This window comes from Portunus trituberculatus, chromosome 31 (assembly GCF_017591435.1).
Source record: "Portunus trituberculatus isolate SZX2019 chromosome 31, ASM1759143v1, whole genome shotgun sequence".
Lineage (NCBI taxonomy): Eukaryota > Metazoa > Arthropoda > Malacostraca > Decapoda > Portunidae > Portunus > Portunus trituberculatus.
The window spans coordinates 26,300,993-26,321,037 of NC_059285.1; the positions used below are offsets into that span (position 1 = coordinate 26,300,993).

The 20,045-nt window shown below is 39.9% G+C and overlaps 1 protein-coding gene across 6 annotated transcripts in view; it reads left to right on the forward strand.

Moving 5' to 3' along the window:
• Window positions 1-20,045, forward strand: part of LOC123511364 (bromodomain-containing protein 7-like) — a 473,159-nt gene that overhangs the window by 329,928 nt on the left and 123,186 nt on the right. For all 6 annotated transcript variants that reach the window (XM_045267176.1, XM_045267179.1, XM_045267177.1 and 3 more), the window contains 2 exons: window positions 1,886-2,021; window positions 5,417-5,581. In XM_045267176.1, the coding sequence (XP_045123111.1) occupies window positions 1,886-2,021; window positions 5,417-5,581 (301 nt within the window). The remainder of the gene's footprint in view (window positions 1-1,885; window positions 2,022-5,416; window positions 5,582-20,045) is intronic.

Genomic DNA, 20,045 nt, shown 5'->3' on the forward strand with positions numbered 1-20,045 from the left:
ACTAAGGTGGTTACTTTTCTAGATTTGACTATTCCTTCATGCCTATGGATCACCGATGCCCCTTCCCTCTCCTGTCTACCGAAAAAAGCGCCAGAGTGCATTTAACTCGCCTTTGAGTGTTCCAGCCAAAAACCGAACACCTTGGTGTGATAGATGCACTCCATCCCATTGCGTTACAAGGTGTCTTTGCTGTAAAAGAGGTCCCAGTTATCGATGAACACCCATCCATTGCTTCTGCAGTGATCTGCAAGTCTGCAATTTATTGCAATAGCCCTGGACAGCCATTCACCTCCCAGTCCCCTCCTTGGCAACACACCACATACCACATGGGTTGCATCCTTATTCCCAATTTTAGCCAAAGCCTCCTTAAATCTCCTAAACAGCTCCTCACTCCTTACTTTGCAAATGTCATTTCCCCCCTCGCTGAGGAAAACAATGGGTTTGGTCCCGTCCACCAAACACATGTCTAGCTGAGCATTTACCCCCTCAATACCAGCACCAGGTAGACACAATCTTGTCCTCCGCTCCCTGTCTTTATCACAAAACGCCATGTTCAAATGTCTCACCTGGCTGTCACCAATCACCAGTATCTTACCTGCGGATAGTATCTTATCTGTGGGTGGGGACTCCTCTACCCTCCTCACCTTATCACCTTCCGCCTTCTCTTTCTCCTCCTCCACTCCCTCCAACACAGCGAAGGAATTTTTCGTTTCCACTCGCTGAGGAGCCTTGAGAATCTTTCTCCTCTTTGCACCAGAGGACACCACTCGCCACTCCTCCTGGCCCTTTGTCTCATTACTTGGTAAGGAGACTGTAGAAACTGCCACTCCCCTCAGTAGCTGAGTTCACTCGACAGAACTCAGCCTGCAGGTCAGAGATTCGGCCTCAAAACTCCTCCTGCACCTCCGAGATCCCTCGATGGAACTCGGCCTCCACCTCTGAGACCTTCATAACGAAGGCCTTGAGGATAGGAGAACTAACACACCCAGCCGAATCCATAGGGAAAGAAGGGAAAGCCATCACTAGGTAAAGAAGCCAACAGATTACATACTACTAACAGGAGACTCGTTGCCACTATCAGAGACATGTCTGACCACTAGGAAGGTTGACCTGAGACTGATCTAAAACAAGCTTTTGATAAAGTACCATACACACACAGTAACAACACTACAGACACTAGACACTGCCATGTGCTTGCTAAGTCAACTAATATAAACACATATATATGCCAGCAGTGTCGTGACGCTTCCATGTCACATCTTCGACAACTCCCCAAATGAATTTTGTACGATGTAAAAGCCATTGGGAATATTCAGTTGGAATATTCAGAATATAAGCTAATTGACTTAAAACTACTTAATGAAAGGGCAAAAAACCCACTGGAACACTAGGAGCAGAACGAAAAGAAAAAAAAAATACTAAAAGTGTCCAATTTATTTGATATTTGGCTTATTTGTGTCCAACTTAGGTGAGGTTTACTGTGTATGTGTTTTTGTCTTTTTTTTTTTGTTTCAGAAGTCTAAAAATGAATAGAGAAATAATAGATGATACTGTTGGAGTGTGAAACTGTAGCAACTAATGGAAATTTTGAAAAAGCATGTTATTTTACTCCAAAGAATACTTTTTTGGATATGAGAGAGAGAGAGAAGGCAGAGGCATGCTTGCTAAGCTGTTTTGATCATGATCATTCTGTATCTATTTCAGATGAAGGAAAAAATAGTTGGCAGATTTTCAAAATTAGAATTTCTTAGATTTTATCTTCCAAAATTAATAATTTATTATTCATCATCGTTGATTATATATATATGGTATCAACAAATTTTTGTCTTTCTATTTACACTGTTCCTTTTCTATTCTTACCATTCTCCTTTTTTATCATTCACAGTTAAACCCGTGTACTATGGATCATATTCATCCTTCTGCCCCACATATGATTCCACATTTGCAAATCTCAGCAAAGACGAAAGTGAGATGGTATATGCTACATATGGGAATGAAACTGCTGTACAGTATGCTAAAAGGTAGGTTATGTCTGATGGTAAAGTAATGATAAGACTTCAAACTAAATATCAATACAGATCTAATTAAATTATCTCAGATGCATGAAAGTAGAATATTGCAATACAGGATTACTCCGCTTAACGAACAGGATAGGGGATGTCAAAGTTATTCGTAGAGTGGAAATTCGTTAAGCTGACGTAATTTTCCCATAGGAAATAATGTAAATAGGGGGGATGCGTTCTGGGCTGGTCCCAAACATACCACATGGGTTAAAAAAAATTATATATTTTTCTATTAGCTTTTTACAAACCTTGCCCCCAAGAAAGGATTGTTTTATAATGCATAAAAAGAAATCTTACATGGAATACCAAAAAATAAAGCAGAGATGAGATCGGCCACAGACGAAGCGGAGACTTGGCCGCTTCTTCTTGTGACCCTTTTAGCTTGCGTGTTGCTTTCACCACGATATTTATGTTTCCACTCCTGTATTGCCTGCTATAATGGATATCATATCTTAGTATTCATATACACTTATGCCATGAGGATAACCTTGACTCCGTGGCACTGAGTGATAGTGAATTACTAATGAAATACCGCCGTGAGTCTCCGCTTCGTCTGTGGACTATCTCATCTCTACTTTATTTTTTGGTATTCCATGTAAGATTTCACTTTATGCATTACAAAACAATAATTTCTTGGGGGCAAGGTTTGTAAAAAGCTAATAAAAATGTTGTTTTGTGAACATAAATGCATATATAAGACAGTAACTCCACCTCCAGAGGTGGTGTTCCCAGCAAGCTCAGAGCAACCTGATAGCAACCTTGTCACCGTCCCTCCAAGCGTTCATGGAAGCCATTTTGCGGCAGGAGGTTGCTCTGACGTTGTTAAAGAATCTTGGATCCAGCTACAGGAGCACTAGAAACAGAGGCGGGGAGCCAGCTAATCACAGCAAAGCTGCCGCATTCGGTCCCTCACCCAGCAAATTCAAACCCAGAAAATTCGCTAAAATGGATGTGGTTGTACGTTATGCAGACTTTTTGGTCTAACTTTATATAGTACGTTAAACTGAAATTAGATTAACGTTCATTGCGGAGTATTACTGTAGTTCCACATTTCTCTCTCTCTCTCTCTCTCTCTCTCTCTCTCTCTCTCTCTCTCTCTCTCTCTCTCTCTCTCTCTCTCTCTCTCTCTCTCTCTCTCTCTCTCTCTCTCTCTCTCTCTCTCTCTCTCTCTCTCTCTCTCTCTCTCTCTCTCTCTCTCTCTCTCTCTCTCTCTCTCTCTCTCTCTCTCTCTCTCTCTCTCTCTCTCTCTCTCTGCAAGAGATATACATTAATTAATATATTTTAACGAAGGGCACAGGGATAAACTAACGCCGTAAAAAGAGCAGTAAAAGTTTTTTTGGTGTGAAGGCAGTGGGGATGTGGCAGGGCTTGGCGGGGGTCGGGCAGACACAAGTTGGACTCTGACGGTAAGAGACGTCTTCCACTCCCACCTTACCTTACCAGCCTTTGTGTATGCGTGCCCCAGACAGTGCCCTCTCTGCCTCACAGCTCCCTTCACCGACCATTCTGGTGAACTAGCCTTCAACTTTGCTATCCTCCATGACCTAGACTGGTCCTAGAGCAACTGGTGCAACACCCTACTCGTATCCCTGACCGTCTTGGAGACACGACCAACATTCTTGATCTCTTCCTCACCTCTAATCCTTCTGCTTATGCTGTCACCCTGTCATCTCTGTTGGGTTCCTCCAATCACAATCTCATTTTTGTTTCTTGTCCTATCTTTCCAATCTCTCCTCAGGATCTCCCAAAGCGGAGGTGCGTCTGGCATTTTACTTATGCCAGGTGGGGGGACCTGAGGAGGTATTATGCTGATTTTCCTTGGAATGATAACTGTTTCCATGTCAGAGACCCATCTCTGTGTGCTGAATACATGACGGAGGTGATAGTGTCTGGCATGGAGGCGTACATTCCTCATTCTTTTCTCAACCTAAACCTTCTAAACCTTGGTTTAACACACCTTGTTCATGTGCTATACATGATAGAAAGGTTGCCCACAAAAAGGTACTTGAACCTTCCACCTCCTGAATTTCATGCACTTTATATTACTGCTCGGAATCATGCCTAGTCTGTTCTTCAACTTGCCAAACACTCTTTTATAAATAGAAAATGTCAAAATCTTTCAAACTCAAATTCCCCTCATTACGTCTGGCATCTGGCCAAAAACAGTAACTTTACTTCTTCATCTTTCCCATCTTTATTTTATCCTGATGGCACCACTGCCATCTCATCTCACCGAAGATGTGCTTGGGTCTTAACCCGTACAGCGTCAGAGACGTACAAGACACGTCGGCTACTCTGAGCGAACCGGGCGTCAGAGACGTATGAGATACGTCGGCGAGCTTCCTCGTGTTTTCGGAGGTATTGCGTCCTCAAAACCTACCATTATACTGCCATAATGCACTGTAGACATTGCTCATGCTGCCTCCTCGTCCCTGCTAACATGAATGCTTCCTGTATTTATTTATTACATATCTGAACTTTAGCAGTTTCTGCTGCCTTCAGCTCGGTGTAGCGGGAAACTGACGCCTCAACTCCGCTGATATGAACAAAGCGTAATTTCCATTACTTACTCTTACGTTTTCAGATGTTTTTGGTAACTGTTATATTGTGGTAGTGAAAACTTTGTATGACATAAATAAGAATTTTCCAATTGCTATGTTATAAGGAAAAACAAGTACATATTACTCGGAAAATATTTGCACCGTGAAAGGCAACACTCCCTTGTGATATCTCGTGTCTATTTTTAGCCACAAACACTCCCAAACAGCAAAACATGACATGTTTTTCTTTCAACTCAGGAACGATATTATGCATGTGTCCAATTCGGGGATCAACTGGTGAAAAACGAGGAAGCCAATAAACTAGTCACATAAGGCTTTGCTAAATCGCTAACCTTAGCGCAAAACATCTCGCACCAATTAATACCACATCCAGTCAGCTCTGGGAGGAATGACTGTCATTTTCATTTGTTTCAGATCATTTAAGACTGGTTTAGCAAAAAATAAAAAAATCCATGATGTGGCCAGCACTGGCGAAATCACAAAGTCTCAGATCTGCTGACGCTGTACGGGTTAATATGGATACCACTATAAATAAATTGCCTATGTCGCTAATGGGTGGAAGCTGAACAGCACTTCCCATACTCTTCAAGTAGACCTACAGGTGCTGTAGGCCATAACCTAAAAAAAATAAAAATTGACATATTTGCTCAATTTTGAATTCTCTTCTATCAGTTCCTTGTCTTCTTGAATAGTTTTGTATTGCATACCATTATTAAATCATTAAAACTCTTGCTTTTTAAGAAAAAAACAGAAATGTAGCATATTTGACAATCATATCTGAACTTTCTGCAGCATTGTGGACTTCTCCCAAGACTGTGACATGGCCATGCATTTAGTGGATCAGCTTCTCAACCTGCTCACTCATCAGCAGCACACACGAACCAAAACTGCTATCACTAACCGCCGCCGCCTTGAAGAGGAGGAAGAACGAATTTCTGCCCTCCTCTGTCCCACTGGGTAAGTTTTAGTTAGGATGATAAAAAGAAAGGTCAAGTGTGTGTGTGTGTGGTGTGTGTGTATTTACCTAATTGTATTTACCTAATTGTAACATACGGGAAAAGAGCTATGCTCGTGTTGTCCCGTCTCCATATCTATTAATGTCCAGCTTTTTCTTAAAATCATGAATATTCCTTGCGTTGACCACTTCCACGTCTAAACTATTCCATGCTTCCACCCTTCTATGAGGGAAGCTATATTTTTCACATCTCTCCTATAAGTGGCCATTTTAGTTTTTCCCATGCCCTCTCGACATTCTTTCATTCCACATACACAGATCTTCCCTATCCATTTTTTCCATGCCAATCATCACTCTGTATATTGCTATCAGGTCTCCCTTTCTCTTCTGTTTTCCAGGGTCGGAAGTTGCATTCTTTTCAGTCTGTCTTCATAAGTCAAATCTCTTAAGTCAGGCACCATTTTGTTGCAGCCCTCTGTACTTTCTCTAGTTTCCTTATGTGTTTCTTTAAGTTCGAGCCCACTGTATTGTTGCATATTCAAGCCTCGGTCTTATCATTGCAGTAATTATTTTCTTCATCATTTCTTCATCTAAATATACGAACGCCACTCTTATGTTCCTCAATAAGTTCAATACTTCTCCAATTATTTTGTTTATATGTCTCTCTGGCGATAGGTCATTGGTAATTGTCACCCCAAGGTCTTTTTCTTCATGACTGGTTTTATGTCTTCATTTCCTATCTTGTACATACTCCTGATTCTTCTTTCACTCTTGCCAAACTCTATTTTCTTGCATTTTGTCGTGTTGAACTCCATTTGCCATGTACAGCTCCATTTCCATATTCTGTCCAAGTCTTCCTGGAGTAGTTCGCAATCTTTGTCACATCTCACTTTTCTTAACAATTTTGCATCGTCTGCAAATAGGCTCACATAACTGGACACCCCATCCACCATGTCATTTATGTAGACCGCGAACATTACTGGTGCCAACACTGATCCCTGTGGAACTCCACTCTCCACCAAGCCCCATTCTGATGGTCTGTCCTTAATTATTGTTCTCATTTCTCTTCCTACCAAAAGTCTTCCATCCATTTTAGTAAACTGCCATGCACTCCTCCTACCATTTCAAGTTTCCAGATCAGTCTCCGTGTGGTACCTTATCAAAGGCCTTTTTTAAATCCAGATATATTCCATCAGCCCAACCATCTCTTTCCTGTATTACATCTATCACCCTCGAATAGTAACATATCAGGTTTGTCGTGCATGAACGCCCTTTTCTAAAACCAAATTGACACTCACAAAGTATGTCATTTTTCTCCAAGAAGTCTGTCCATCTATTCTTCACCACCCTCTCACACATCTTAGCTACCACACTTGTAAGTGACACTGGTCTATAGTTCAATGGGTCCCTCTTGTTACCTGCTTTATAGATTGGGACAATGTTAGCTCTTTTCCAGTCTTGGGGCACTACACCTTCCCTTAATGAGGCATCAATTACTTCACAAACTTTTTCTGCCAGTTGCTCCCTGCATTCTCTTAAAATCCATCCTGATACCCCATCAGGTCCCACAGCTTTTCTCACTTCTAAACTCCCCATCATATTCTTGATCTCCTCCACAGTTACTTGAAACTCCTTCATAATCCCTTTCTGTTCCATTACCAGTGGTTTGTCAAAAGCAGTCTCCTTTGTGAATACCTTCCGAAAGCATCCATTCATAGCCTCTGCCATTTCCTGGGATCTTCACTGCATACTCCATTTACTTCTAAACTTTCAATACTTTCTCTATTTTTGATGTTGTTGTTCACATGTCTGTAAAAAGCCTTGGTTGGTCTTTACATTTATCAATTATATCCTTTTCTTGTTTTTTCTTTCTTCTCTTCTAATCAACACATATTCATTTCTTGCTCTTTTGTAACTTTCCCACTGTTTAATCCGTCTTTTCCTTCTCCACCTCTTCCATGCATCCTCTTTTCTTGTTCTAGCCTTTTCACATCTATCGTTAAACCAGTCCTGCTTTCCAACTTCTCTATGTTGTCTTATTGGTACAAATTTTTCTCACCTTCTTTGTATATTTTTATAAATTCCTTCCACTTTTCATTTGCTCCTTAGCACTCTTGAATTTCATCCAATTTGTCTCTTGAAAGAATTTCTTTAGGTTTCCAAAATCTGTCTTGGCATAATTCCATCTTCCCACTTTATATTCTTCATTTCTTCTAGATTTCTCTTCATCTATCACCTTGAACTCCAAAACTGCATGATCACTCTTTGCTAAAGGGCACTCCACCCTCATCTCCTCAATGACCATTGGCTCTGTACTAAAGACCAAGTCCAGTCTTGACGATGCTCCCTCTCCTCCAAACCTAGTATCTTCTTTGACCCACTGAGTTAACACATTTTCCATTGCCAGTGTCAATAGTGTATTTCCCATGTTGTCTCTGATCCTTCCATTGACCAGTCCTCCCAACACACCTCTTTACAATTAAAATCTCCCATCATTATAGTTCGTTCACAGCCACCCAACATTTCTTCCAGACATGTTCCTGTATCACTTATCATTTCTTCATATTCCTGTACTGACCATGCATTTGTCTTAGGTGGTACGTACACCACTATGTAGTGCCTCTTTTTCCTTCATTAGTTTCTGCTCTGATCTTTAGCATTTCTGCCTTTCCCATACCTTCTTTCACTTGATCCACCTTTATATCTTTTTTAACCAGCAACATCACTCCTCCTCCCATCTTACCTACTCTATTTCTTTTCCAAACATTATATTTCCTTCTCCAACCATCATCAGGTCTTCTCCCTCTCTCAGTTTTGTTTCAGTAAGACCCACAATATCTGGGTTCTTGTCCCTCAAGTAATCGTTGAGTTCTAAAATCCCGATATCACTCCATTTATGTTGGAATACATTACATTCCGCTCATACGTAAGTTTCTTTAGTCCTTTCTTACTGTACTTTTCTGGGTTATGAACCACTTCCTCAGTCTCATATCCAAGATTCTCCAGAAAAACTCTTTCTTCTCCTCTTCTGTCCTCTTCATTTTTTTCAAAGCCTCCTTTCTCAACTCATTTAACATTTCTCTTCCTTTTCACCGAGATCTCTTCTCAACCAAATCTTCCTTGTTGTTTCCTGCTGGGCTAGCCTCCATGACTTCTCCACCAATTCATCTACATCCTTTTGTGACTTAAGTTTGATTCTTATTGGCCTCATACCTTCTCTTGTGAACTTTCCAATTCTATGGAAGTCCTCTATTTCTTGTACTAGGTCTTTTCCTCCTCCTGCACCACATTAATGATATTATTTATCACCTTTTTATGTTTTTCTCTCTCCATTTTACTCGGTGTCTTATCCTCCTCCACACCAAATATCACCACACATCTCTTTTGTCTACAGTTTCCCTCACCAATGTCTCATTTGATTTAATAACCTTCACCACTTTCTCAGCAATCTTCTCTTCTATGATCTGTTGATCTATAATTTCAGCAAGGCCCAAAGTTTTCTCCCAGACTCTTTGATTTCCTTTTCCAGACTTGCAACTTTGTAATTTACCTCCTTTCTTTCCACTTCCTGACTTTTTCCATTCAGCCTGCTTCTCCATCACTTTTCCTAGAGATTCTCCACATTTTTGCAATTCACTTTAATTAGCTTAACTTCCTCTTTCAGTGCTTCATTTTCCTTCTTCATATCGGCACACTTTTTCATTACATTGTCATAACTCGTTTCCAGGCCCACATACTTTTCAAACAGTTTTTCAATTTTACCTTCCAACTCCAGAATTTTCTTCACATAAGCGCTCTTCTCCATTATTCCTTGAAATCCTGTGAAGTCTGATTCATCTTTCGAGTTCACGGCCGCCATGTTGCACAGATGTAAACAAACCAGCTGATGGCTCAAACGCAGGCTACAGTTTATATTTACCTTCCCTGGACATTATTTTGCTAATCAACAGTTAACATGACTATATGGAGACGGGACAAACATTACTCGTACCAGCTCCTTTCCCACCTTGGTTACTCTTAGGCAATGGTAACTGTAGAATTAGAGATGATTGCTCTGGAGCTCAGCTACCACATCCGCCATCGACGATGTCCCGTGTGTGTGAGTGTGTGTGTGTGTGTGTGTGTGTGTGTGTGTGTGTGTGTGTGTGTGTGTGTGTGTGTGTGTGTGTGTGTGTGTATTTACCTAGTTGTATTTACCTAGTTGTAGTTTTACAGGGCCTGGGCTTTATGCTCGTGTGGTCCCGTCTCCATATCCAATTTTTCTTTAAAACTATGTACACTCTTTGCTGATACCACTTCCTCACTCAAACTATTCCAAGTCTCAACACATCTTTGTGGGAAACTAAATTTTTTAACATCTCTCAGACATCGTCCCTTCCTTAGTTTCTTACTATGTGATCTTGTGCTTCTAAAGTCATATTCTTCTCTCAGGATCAGTTTCTCATTATCCACTTCTTCCATTCCGTTAATCAATTTATAAACTTGTATCAGATCCCCTCTCTCTCTTCTCTGCTCCAAGGTTGGTAGATCCATTGCCTTTAGTCTCTCCTCATATGCCATCCCTTTAAATTCTGGAACCATTCTTGTAGCCATTTTTTGTAGTCTCTCTAATTTTCTTATGTGTTACTTTTATGGGAGTCCACACAACTCCTGCATATTCCAATCTAGGTCTTATTTTAGTACTTATCAATTTCTTCATCATTTCCTTGTCCATATAGTGAAATGCTACTCCAATATTCCTTAGCAAATTATACGTCTCTCTGAAAATTCTATCAATATGGCTAACCGGTTGATTATTTTCTTCCATTGTCACTCCCAAGTCCTTTTCCTTTTTTACTTTTTCTAGTTCTACTCCATCTCCCATCTTATAGATTCCCACTGGTCATCTTTCACTTTTTCCCATTTCCATGACATGGCTTTTGTCCACATTGAATTCCATCTCCCATTTTTTGCTCCATTTCCAGATCTTGTTTAAGTCTTCCTGTAGTATTTCACAATCCTCTTTTGTTTAATGACTCTGCACAGTTTCGCATCGTCCGCAAACAGATTTATGTAGCTGTTCACTCCCTCTGGCATGTCATTTATATATACGAGAAAAGGTATTGGTGCCAATACTGACCCCTGTGGCACTCCGCTGTCTACTGTTCTCCACTTGGACTTCATATCTTTAACTATCATCCTTATTTCTCTCCCCCTTAAGTAATTCTTCATCCATCTCAATGTGCTTCCTTTTAAGCCACCCTTCTCCTCTAACTTCCATAGTAATCTTTCATGTGGCACTTTATCAAAAGCCTTTTTTAGATCTAAATAAATACAGTCAACCCATCCCTCTCTCTCTTGTACTTTATCAACTATTCTAAAGTAGAAACTCAATAAATTTGTTACACATGACCGACCTTTTCTAAAACCAAATTGGCTATTTGATAATATTTTGTTGTCTTCAAGAAACTCGATCCATTGCTTCTTTATTACTTTTTCACACATCTTGCATATTACACTAGTTAGTGATACCGGTCTGTAATTTAAAGGTTCTTCCTTCCTTCAGCTTTTACATATGGGAACCACCTTAGCTCTTTTCCACTCCACTGGCACTGTTCCATTTTCTATTGAGCATTTTATGATGTTGTATATTGGACTTGCTAGTTCTTCCCTACATTCTTTCAGTATTCTGCCTGAGACTTCATCCGGTCCCATTGCCTTTTCCTCATCCAATTCCGTCATCAACTTTTTTATTTCAAGCTTGGTTACTTTAATCTCTTTCATATAGACAGTCTCTCTATTACCCTGTGGTCTTTCAAATTTGGATTCCTTAGTAAAGACCTCATGAAATTTACTATTTAACAGTTCTGCCATACTTTTGGGTCTTCCACCATTCCGTTTTCTCCTTTTAACCTTTCTATTGTTTCTTTTGTCTTATTTTTCCATTTATGAATCTGTAGAACAATTTTGGTTGTTCCTTACATTTTTCGACAATGTCCTTTTCATAGTTCTTTTCTTCTTCCTTTCTCACCTTAGCATATTCATTTCTTGCTGTTTTGAAGTTTTCCTTATTTTCTGGATTTCTGTTTCTTCTCCACCTTTTCCATGCTCCATCTCGTTTCTCCTTTGCCCTAGCACATCTTGCATTAAACCAATCTTTCTTTCCTTCTTCTTTAGGTCTATATTTCAGAACATATTCCCTGACCCCAGTTTTGTATATTTCCAAAAATAAGTTATATTTCTCTTGAACCATTAATGAGTTTTCCATCTCCTCCCAGTTTACGTTTTTAAAATAGTTCTTGAGATTCTCAATATCAGCCTTTCTGTAATTTAATCGGTCTCCTTTGTATGATTCATCTCTATCTTCCTTTCCTTCTTCTATATCCATCTCTAATATTACATGGTCACTCTTTCCCAATGGGCACTTGTATCTTATATCATCGTTAATTGGTATATCCCTTGTAAAACTAGGTCTAATCTTGCCGGCTCATCGTTTCCTCTGAATCTTGTGTTTTCCTTTACTCTTTGGACCATCAAATTATCTATCATTAGGTTCAGGAATCTATCTCCCAGGCATCTTCCCCATACCACTTTCATAATTTTCCCAGTCTACCTCCTTACAGTTGAAATCTCCTATCAATATCACTTTTCTCCTTTCCTTAATGATTCTTGTAAGACTCCTTATTGTGTCATCTATCATGTCTCTATATTCTTGGTTAGTCCATGAGTTTGTTTTGGTGGCACATATGTTCCAATGATTGTTAACTCCTTTTGTTAATATGCATCTTAACATACAGTATTTCTGATTTTCCTTCCCCAAACTCCACTTGATTTACCACTATCTCCTTCCTTAACATCATCATGACTCCTCCTCCTCCTTTACCCACTCTGTCTCTCCTCCATATATTATACCTTTTATCTATGTCTATTTTATTGCCTCATTTAACTTTGTTTCCACCAGGCATACAATATCTGGTTCTTCTTTCTTTATGTAATCTCTTAATTCTAATTTACTAGATAAAATCCCATCTATGTTTGTATACATCATTTTTAATCTCTTGTTCTTATCATTTTTAGTTAAACTTGCTCCATTCTTTTCTCTTCTTTCTCTTTTATATACCATTTCCTTATCCTGTCTCCTATAATTCTCCAAAAATGCCTTCTTCTCCTCCTCTGACCTTTCATTATTTTTTCTCTTGCTTCTGCCACCAGTTCATTGTGTCTCTTCCTTTCCTCCTCGTTTCTATTTTTCTTTATATATATATATATATATATATATATATATATTTTGCAACCTTCTGTTTCTCTGAGTTTCGTTTTCTATATAGTACTTCTTCTGCTGCTGCTTGTGATTTTAGTAATATCTTAATTGGTCTCACTGTTCCTTCTTGATATGGTCCCATTCTATGGATTTCTTCTACTTCCTCTTCTAAGTTCTGTCTATCCTCGTCATTCAGATGTTTTAGTAGGTCTTTTACTGATTTCATTTTGTCTTTTTCCCTTCTTGGTCTATATTTAACATTTTTTCTTTCAGTCCAAAAATAATTACACTCTTCTTTTTCCAAATTTCTCTTACTAAATTTTCTTTTTCTTGAGGACTCCTATCATTTTGCTTGTCATATTTTCATCTCTTTCTTTTAACTGTTCTTGAAATACTTCTTGAAATGATTCCTTGTCTTTCTTATCTTGGATTCTCCATGCTTGTACTTCTTTTTTAATCACGTCTTGTACTCTTTCTTCTTTTTTGTTAACTAGATCTTTTAGCTTTTCTTTTTCTTTCTCGGCTTTACGAGTCCTTCTTCCATCAATTTCTTATAGTTCGCTATTTGGACTTTTAATTCTTCATTTTCGGTTCTTAGCCTAGTTTCGTTTTCTTCCACTCTTTTATCCTTTCTTTCAATTTCTGGAGCTCTTTATCCTGTTCTTCATTCTCTTTCATTCCCATACTCTCCTTTATCAATTTATCTAATTTACGTTCGATAGTTAAGACTCTATCAAATAGTGAAGTTTGCGCCGTATCAAAGCCTTCAAATTCTCCTCCTTCCTCACCAACATTGTCATCATCAGCTTTCATTCTTTCCCTTGTCACATACCTGCATTTAGATGGAATATCTTTCTCACTCATTATTATTTAACACTGTATTCATGAAAGGAAAAATGAGTCCACACTTATCGCCCAGGCCACTGTAAACCCAAACAAAGGTAGTGAAGATCAGCTGATTCTCGGGAGCGACGGTATCGCGTCCTTCCTCTGCTGCGTCTCGTCTGTGTGTGTGTGTGTGTGTGTGTGTGTGTCTGTGTCTGTGTGTGTGTATTTACCTAGTTGTAGTTTTACAGGGCCTGGGCTTTATGCTCGTGTGGCCCCATTTCCATATTTACACTTATCCAATTTTTTCTTTAAAACTATGCACACTCTTTGCTGACACCACTTCCTGTGTGTGTGTGTGTGTGTATTTACCTATTTGTATTTACCTATTTGTGTATTACAGGGCCCGAGCTAAGCTCTCTGTGTCCTGTCTCCTTGTCCATTTCTGTCATATCTCTCTTTCATCTGATTGACACACACCGCGTCAACGACATCACTGCTCAGTTTATTCCACTTATCAATGCTATGATGCGGGAAACTGTATTTTCTCACATCATTTAGACAGATGTCTTTTATTAGCTTTTTTCCATGTCCTCGTAGATGATTATTTGTGGTCACCTTTATCAACTCTCTGTCCAGTATGTCAATCTTGTTCACCAATTTATACATAGTTATCATATCTCCTCTTGTTCTTCTCTCTTCTAATGTGGTCAGCCCCAGTTTCCTCAGTCTTCCCTCATAGTCTTAACTCCCTGAGTCTTGGTACCATCCTTGTTGCCAGCCTCTGTACCCTTTCCACCTTCTTCACATTTTTCTTCATATGCGGTGACCAGACACAAGCTGCATGTTCTAACTGGGGTCTTATTAAGTTGTGTATTTACCTATTTGTGTATTACAGGGTCCGAGCTAAGCTCTCTGTGTCCTGTCTCCTTGTCCATTCCTGTCATATCTCTCTTTCATCTGATTGACACACACCGCGTCAACGACATCACTGCTCAGTTTATTCCACTTATCGATGCTACGATGCGGGAAACTGTATTTTCTCACGTCATTTAGACAGATGTCTTTTATTAGCTTTTTTCCATGTCCTCGGAGCTGATTACTTGTAGTCACCTTTATCAACTCTGTCCAGTATGTCAATCTTGTTCACCAATTTATACATAGTTATCATGTCTCCTCTTGTTCTTCTCTCTTCTAATGTGGTCAACCCCAGCTTCCTCAGTCTTTCCTCATAGTCTAACTCCCTGAGTCCTGGTACCATCTTTGTTGCCAGCCTCTGTACCCTTTCTACCTTCTTCACATTTTTCTTCATATGCGGTGACCAGACACAAGCTGCATATTCTAACCGGGGTCTTATTAAGGTACATAATATCTTCATCATTCCTTCATCTAGGTAGTGTAACGCAAGGCCAATATTTTGAAGCATGTTATATGTTTTCCAAAAACTCTTGTTAATGTGTTTCTCCGGTGACAAAGTGTTTTGCATGGTTACTCCTAAGTCTTTCTCCTCATTGGTCTCTTCAATTTTCTCATCACCCAGCCTGTAATCCCAGTTTGGTCTGTATCTACTGTCAAGGCTTTTACTCACGGTCGGTTTGCTCCCAAAGACGAGATTACGTTATCCCTGTCTCAGGAGTTTAAAGGGTCTGGATATTAAGAGAAAATCTCACCCTCCCCAGCTGTCCTTGGCCTCTACTCACTGCACAACACTATTATAACTCTGTTTACCTCCAACAGTCTCCCAAGGCTTCACTCTGGTGTTATGATCAGTTACGTTAATAATTGGAATAATTCAAAAGCAAGACATAAATAAACATAGGTATATTACATAAAGAAAATATAGGCAATGCATGAAATAATACAAAAATAAAATATCAATGGTACCCATATAAATCATGGAAAAATATTAATTTCATAAGAATTAACCCAGGGAACGACACTACTCCAGATCAGTGGTCCCCTACAAATCTCAACTGAGATAAGATCCAAGGCCACAGTTGGACACATGGATTGCTATCAATCAATACTCTCAAAATTCATCTTTAACTCCACAAATCAAGAAATGCCATAGTAACATCCCATCAACACTCCTAATTCAACACAGTATGAGCAAAAGCAAAATATCCCCAAAATCACGCTCCACCTCACATCTCACCTGTGCTCTCCCTCAGCTGACGCCACAACCTCCTTAAGACTCGTCACCAACAAGAAAACACCACACAACCCATGAAAAATCTCCGAGATCCACTTATAGTCACCACTCCCACTATGCGGTCCTTCCCGCTCTAAAGTCTCTCCAGATCACCACTTGTTTTCACCACAGCTGGTCTTGCCAGGCCTTATAAACACCACAAAAATCTCACAGACAACACCACCAACCTTTAGGACTGGAGCACAAGTAACCAACACACTTTATACCCACGACATCACCACAAAATTTCTCCAACACCACCGAAACACATCCATCCCAGGAGGCGCCCGCTGAGGAAGAGAGAAACAAAAGGAGCGCGGGCTCTCACAATGCAACGGGGGCAACAAAAAAACGCATAGCCTTGCGCGAAGACATTACTCCTTATTCTACATTTAAATTCACTCATCATAAACATAATAATAATAATATATATAGACAATAAAATGAAGAAAATCAAGGCACAATCCGTAACATCCCCCTCCCAAAATCGGCGTGAGGCACCTATCCGGATGCCTCACAACCAAGAGGAATGGGGGATAAGGTATCAGCTATTACATTATCTTTAGCTTTCACATGGTTTATTTCTAAATCATAATCCTGTAATATCAAACACCACCGCATCAATCTCTGGTTAGAGTTCTTCATCCGGTGCAAGAAAACAAGGGGCTTATGATCAGTATACACTTGTACAGGGTAACCAGTGCCTTTCACATACACTTCAAAATTATTTAAACTCAACACAAGTCCCAAAATCTCTTTTTCAATTGTACTATAGGCAAACTGGTATGGCAGTAATTTCTTTGAATAATAACCTATAGGATGTTCAACTCCCTCGTGTTCTTGCATCAGTACTCTTCCTATCCCATACTGACTAGCATCTACATACAATAAGAAATGTTTATAACAGTCTGGCATATGAAGAACAGGGGCATTCACTAACATTGACTTAATCTCCTGGAAAGCCTCCTCACATTTCTCATCCCATATAAATTTTGACTTTTTGTTCAACAACTTTGTTAAGGGCATTGCTACATCTGAAAATTTTTACAAAAGCTTCTGTAATAACCACTTGCTCCTAAAAATCTGAGAATCTCGTTTCTGTTAGTGGGGGCTGGAAGATCAACTATATCCTTTACCTTGGCTTCAACTGTCCTCACTTCACCTCTCCCAATCTTGAATTCTAAATACTCAACATCTGCTTGAACAAAATGACTCTTGGTAAGGTTTATGGTTAGGTTAGCTTCATCTAATCTTTTGAAAACTTCTTCCAGCAGCTCCACATGTTCTTCCCAAGTCTCAGTATACAACAAAATATCATCAATATACACAGAGCATCCCTTAACACCTTTCAACACTATATTCATTAACCTCTGGAAACTACTCCCACTATTCTTCATTCCAAACGGAAGAACTTTGTATTGGTATAAACCATCCATGGTTACAAATGCTGATATAGCCTTTGCTCTGTCTGTCATTTCCACTTGCCAATACCCCTTAAGTAAATCCATTTTAGTGATAAAACTGGCATTCCCTACATGATCAATACAATCCTCAATTCGAGGGATAGGGTTCGCATCAGCCTTTGTTATCATGTTTACTCTCATATAGTCAGTACAAAAACGGAAAGAATCTTGTCCAGGTTTAGGTACTAATACACAAGGAGAACTCCATGGGCTATCACTTGGTTCAATTATTCCATTTTCAAGCATATACTCAATCTCCTTTCTCATAATCTCCCTTTTCTGTGGGTTCACTCTGTAATGATGCTGTTTAATGGGCATGGCATCCCCCACGTCCACATCATGCACCACTACATTAGTCTTTCTAGGCACATCGGGGAACAAAGTTTTGTATTTGTCAATCAGCTCAATCACTTTATCTTTCTTCTCCACATCCATGTGCTTTAACTTTAACTTTATGTTCTCCAACACTTCAGAATTTTTCAACACCATCCCTTCACACTTGCTAAACTTTTCCTCAGCCCATTTCTCCTCCTGTTCAGTTTGTGCATTCACAACATTTACACTCTTTTCTTCATCATTCTTTTTTAGCACCTTTTCCTTCTCTCTCTCATAGAATGGTTTCAACATGTTAACGTGACACAACTGGTTCTTGTTTCTTCTCCCAGGAGTTTTCACTACATAGTTTTCATCACTGACTTTCTTCTCCATCTCCCATGGTCCACAGAATCTGGCCCTAAAAGGATCACCTTGCACTGGGAAAAGAACTAAGACCTTATCACCTGGTCGGAATGTTCTATCCCTGGCCTTCCTGTCATACCAGGTTTTCATCTCATTTTGACTTTCCCTCAGGTTATCATGAGCAGTTTTTCTAGCTCTCGTCACTCTGTTCTTAAATTCTGACACATATCTCACCACATTAACAGGATCCTCTCTTTCTAACCATTTTTCTTTCACCATCCTGAGAGGTCCGTTCACTTCATGGCCATAGACTAACTCGAAGGGACTAAACTCTGTTGATTCCTGTATACTGTCCCTCAGAGTAACTAATACCCAAGGCAAGGCTTCATCCCAGTCAACTCCCATATCTACACAATACATCCTCAAAAAATTTTTTATGGTTTGATGAAACCTCTCAATGCATCCTTGGGATTGAGGGTGGTAGGCACTTGACAATTTCTGTTCTATTTCTAATCCCCTTAAAACTTCTCCAAACAAGCGTGATGTAAAATTACTCCCCCTGTCCGACTGAATCACTTTTGGAATCCCAACCCATGAGAAAAACTTAACTAACTCCCTGATAATGATTTTAGAGTTAATACTCCGGAGGGGAATTGCTTCAGGGAACCTAGAGGATGCACACATTATGGTTATAATATGTATTGATTCCCTCTCCTAGATCTTGGTAATGGGCCCACACAATCCATCACAATTTTTGAGAAGGGTTCATCCACCACAGGGATAGGGTGGAGGGGGGCAGGCCAAATCAACTGATTTGGTTTGCCCACCCTCTGACATAACTCACATGTTTTACAAAAGCCTGCTACATCAGTCTTCACTTTCGGCCAGTAAAAGTGGCACAAAATTTTTCCCAAAGTTTTCCTAACTCCTAGATGACCCGACAAATTTCCTTCATGTGCCATCTCCAGAATTTTCTTTCTATATGCTCTAGGGACTACAATTTGCCTTTTCACTCTCTAATGTTCACTGGGTGGGGCATCCAAAGGCCTCCAATTTCTTATCAAAATGCCATTTTCCACTAAGTAACCCACAAATTTATCATCAACCTCATCTGTCCTTTTTGCTTCATTCCACATGTCTTTCGAACTCTCATCTTTTTGCTGTTCTTTCACCAACTGTCCCCTTCTCACTACAAAGTCCATTCGAGGCTCCACCCAATTTTCAGCTTTTTCTGAGTCTCTATGCCTCTCATCACTACTTTCCTCATTTTCCATGAACAAAGCATCCAGGCCCACACCTTCCTGGATGTCCTCTGTATTGCCTTCAGCAGCCTTCCTCTTCACCATCGCCCTGGTGACTGCGCAGACAGGGTACACTTCTGGCACCAAATCTTTCTCCGCTGTTAGACTGGGGTTAACTGCCATATGGACCTCTTTCTCCATTTCCTTTACTGGATCCTCCACCATTTGTAGGCTAGGAATGATTTTATTTCCTGCTAAGTCGTTTCCCAGAAGCATGTCTATTCCTTTTATAGGCAGTTCTTCTTTTACTCCAACTGTCACCTCACCTGTGACATACCCGCAGTCCAACCACATATTATGCAGGGGCATATTGAATTTGCCTCCAGCTTCACTGCACTGAATTTCATGGCCAGCATCACTCTCATCAGACCATGGAAGTGTTCCCTCCAGGATTACACTTTGATTAGCTCCAGTGTCTCTCAGTATTTTTATTTTCTTCTCAACACCACCCACTGTCTTGGCCACACCCTCTATTACAAAGTCCTTAAAATCTTCATTGATCTCTGGTGGCTGTGGGAACATTTCTCTAAGTATTCCAACTGGATCCCTTCATGCTGCTACTGCTGCCACTTGTTTATGGTTGGATTTCTTACACTGCCACAACCCATGGCGTTTCATTCAACAGCCCAAACATTTAACAGGCTCTTCCTGGTTAAATTTTCCACCTCTCTGGTAACTTGGAGCATTACCTACCAGCTTTTAGGAGCCACAGGTCTCTGGTTATAATAAGGTGTTGTTTGGTTACTATTATAGAAGTTGATTTTTGGA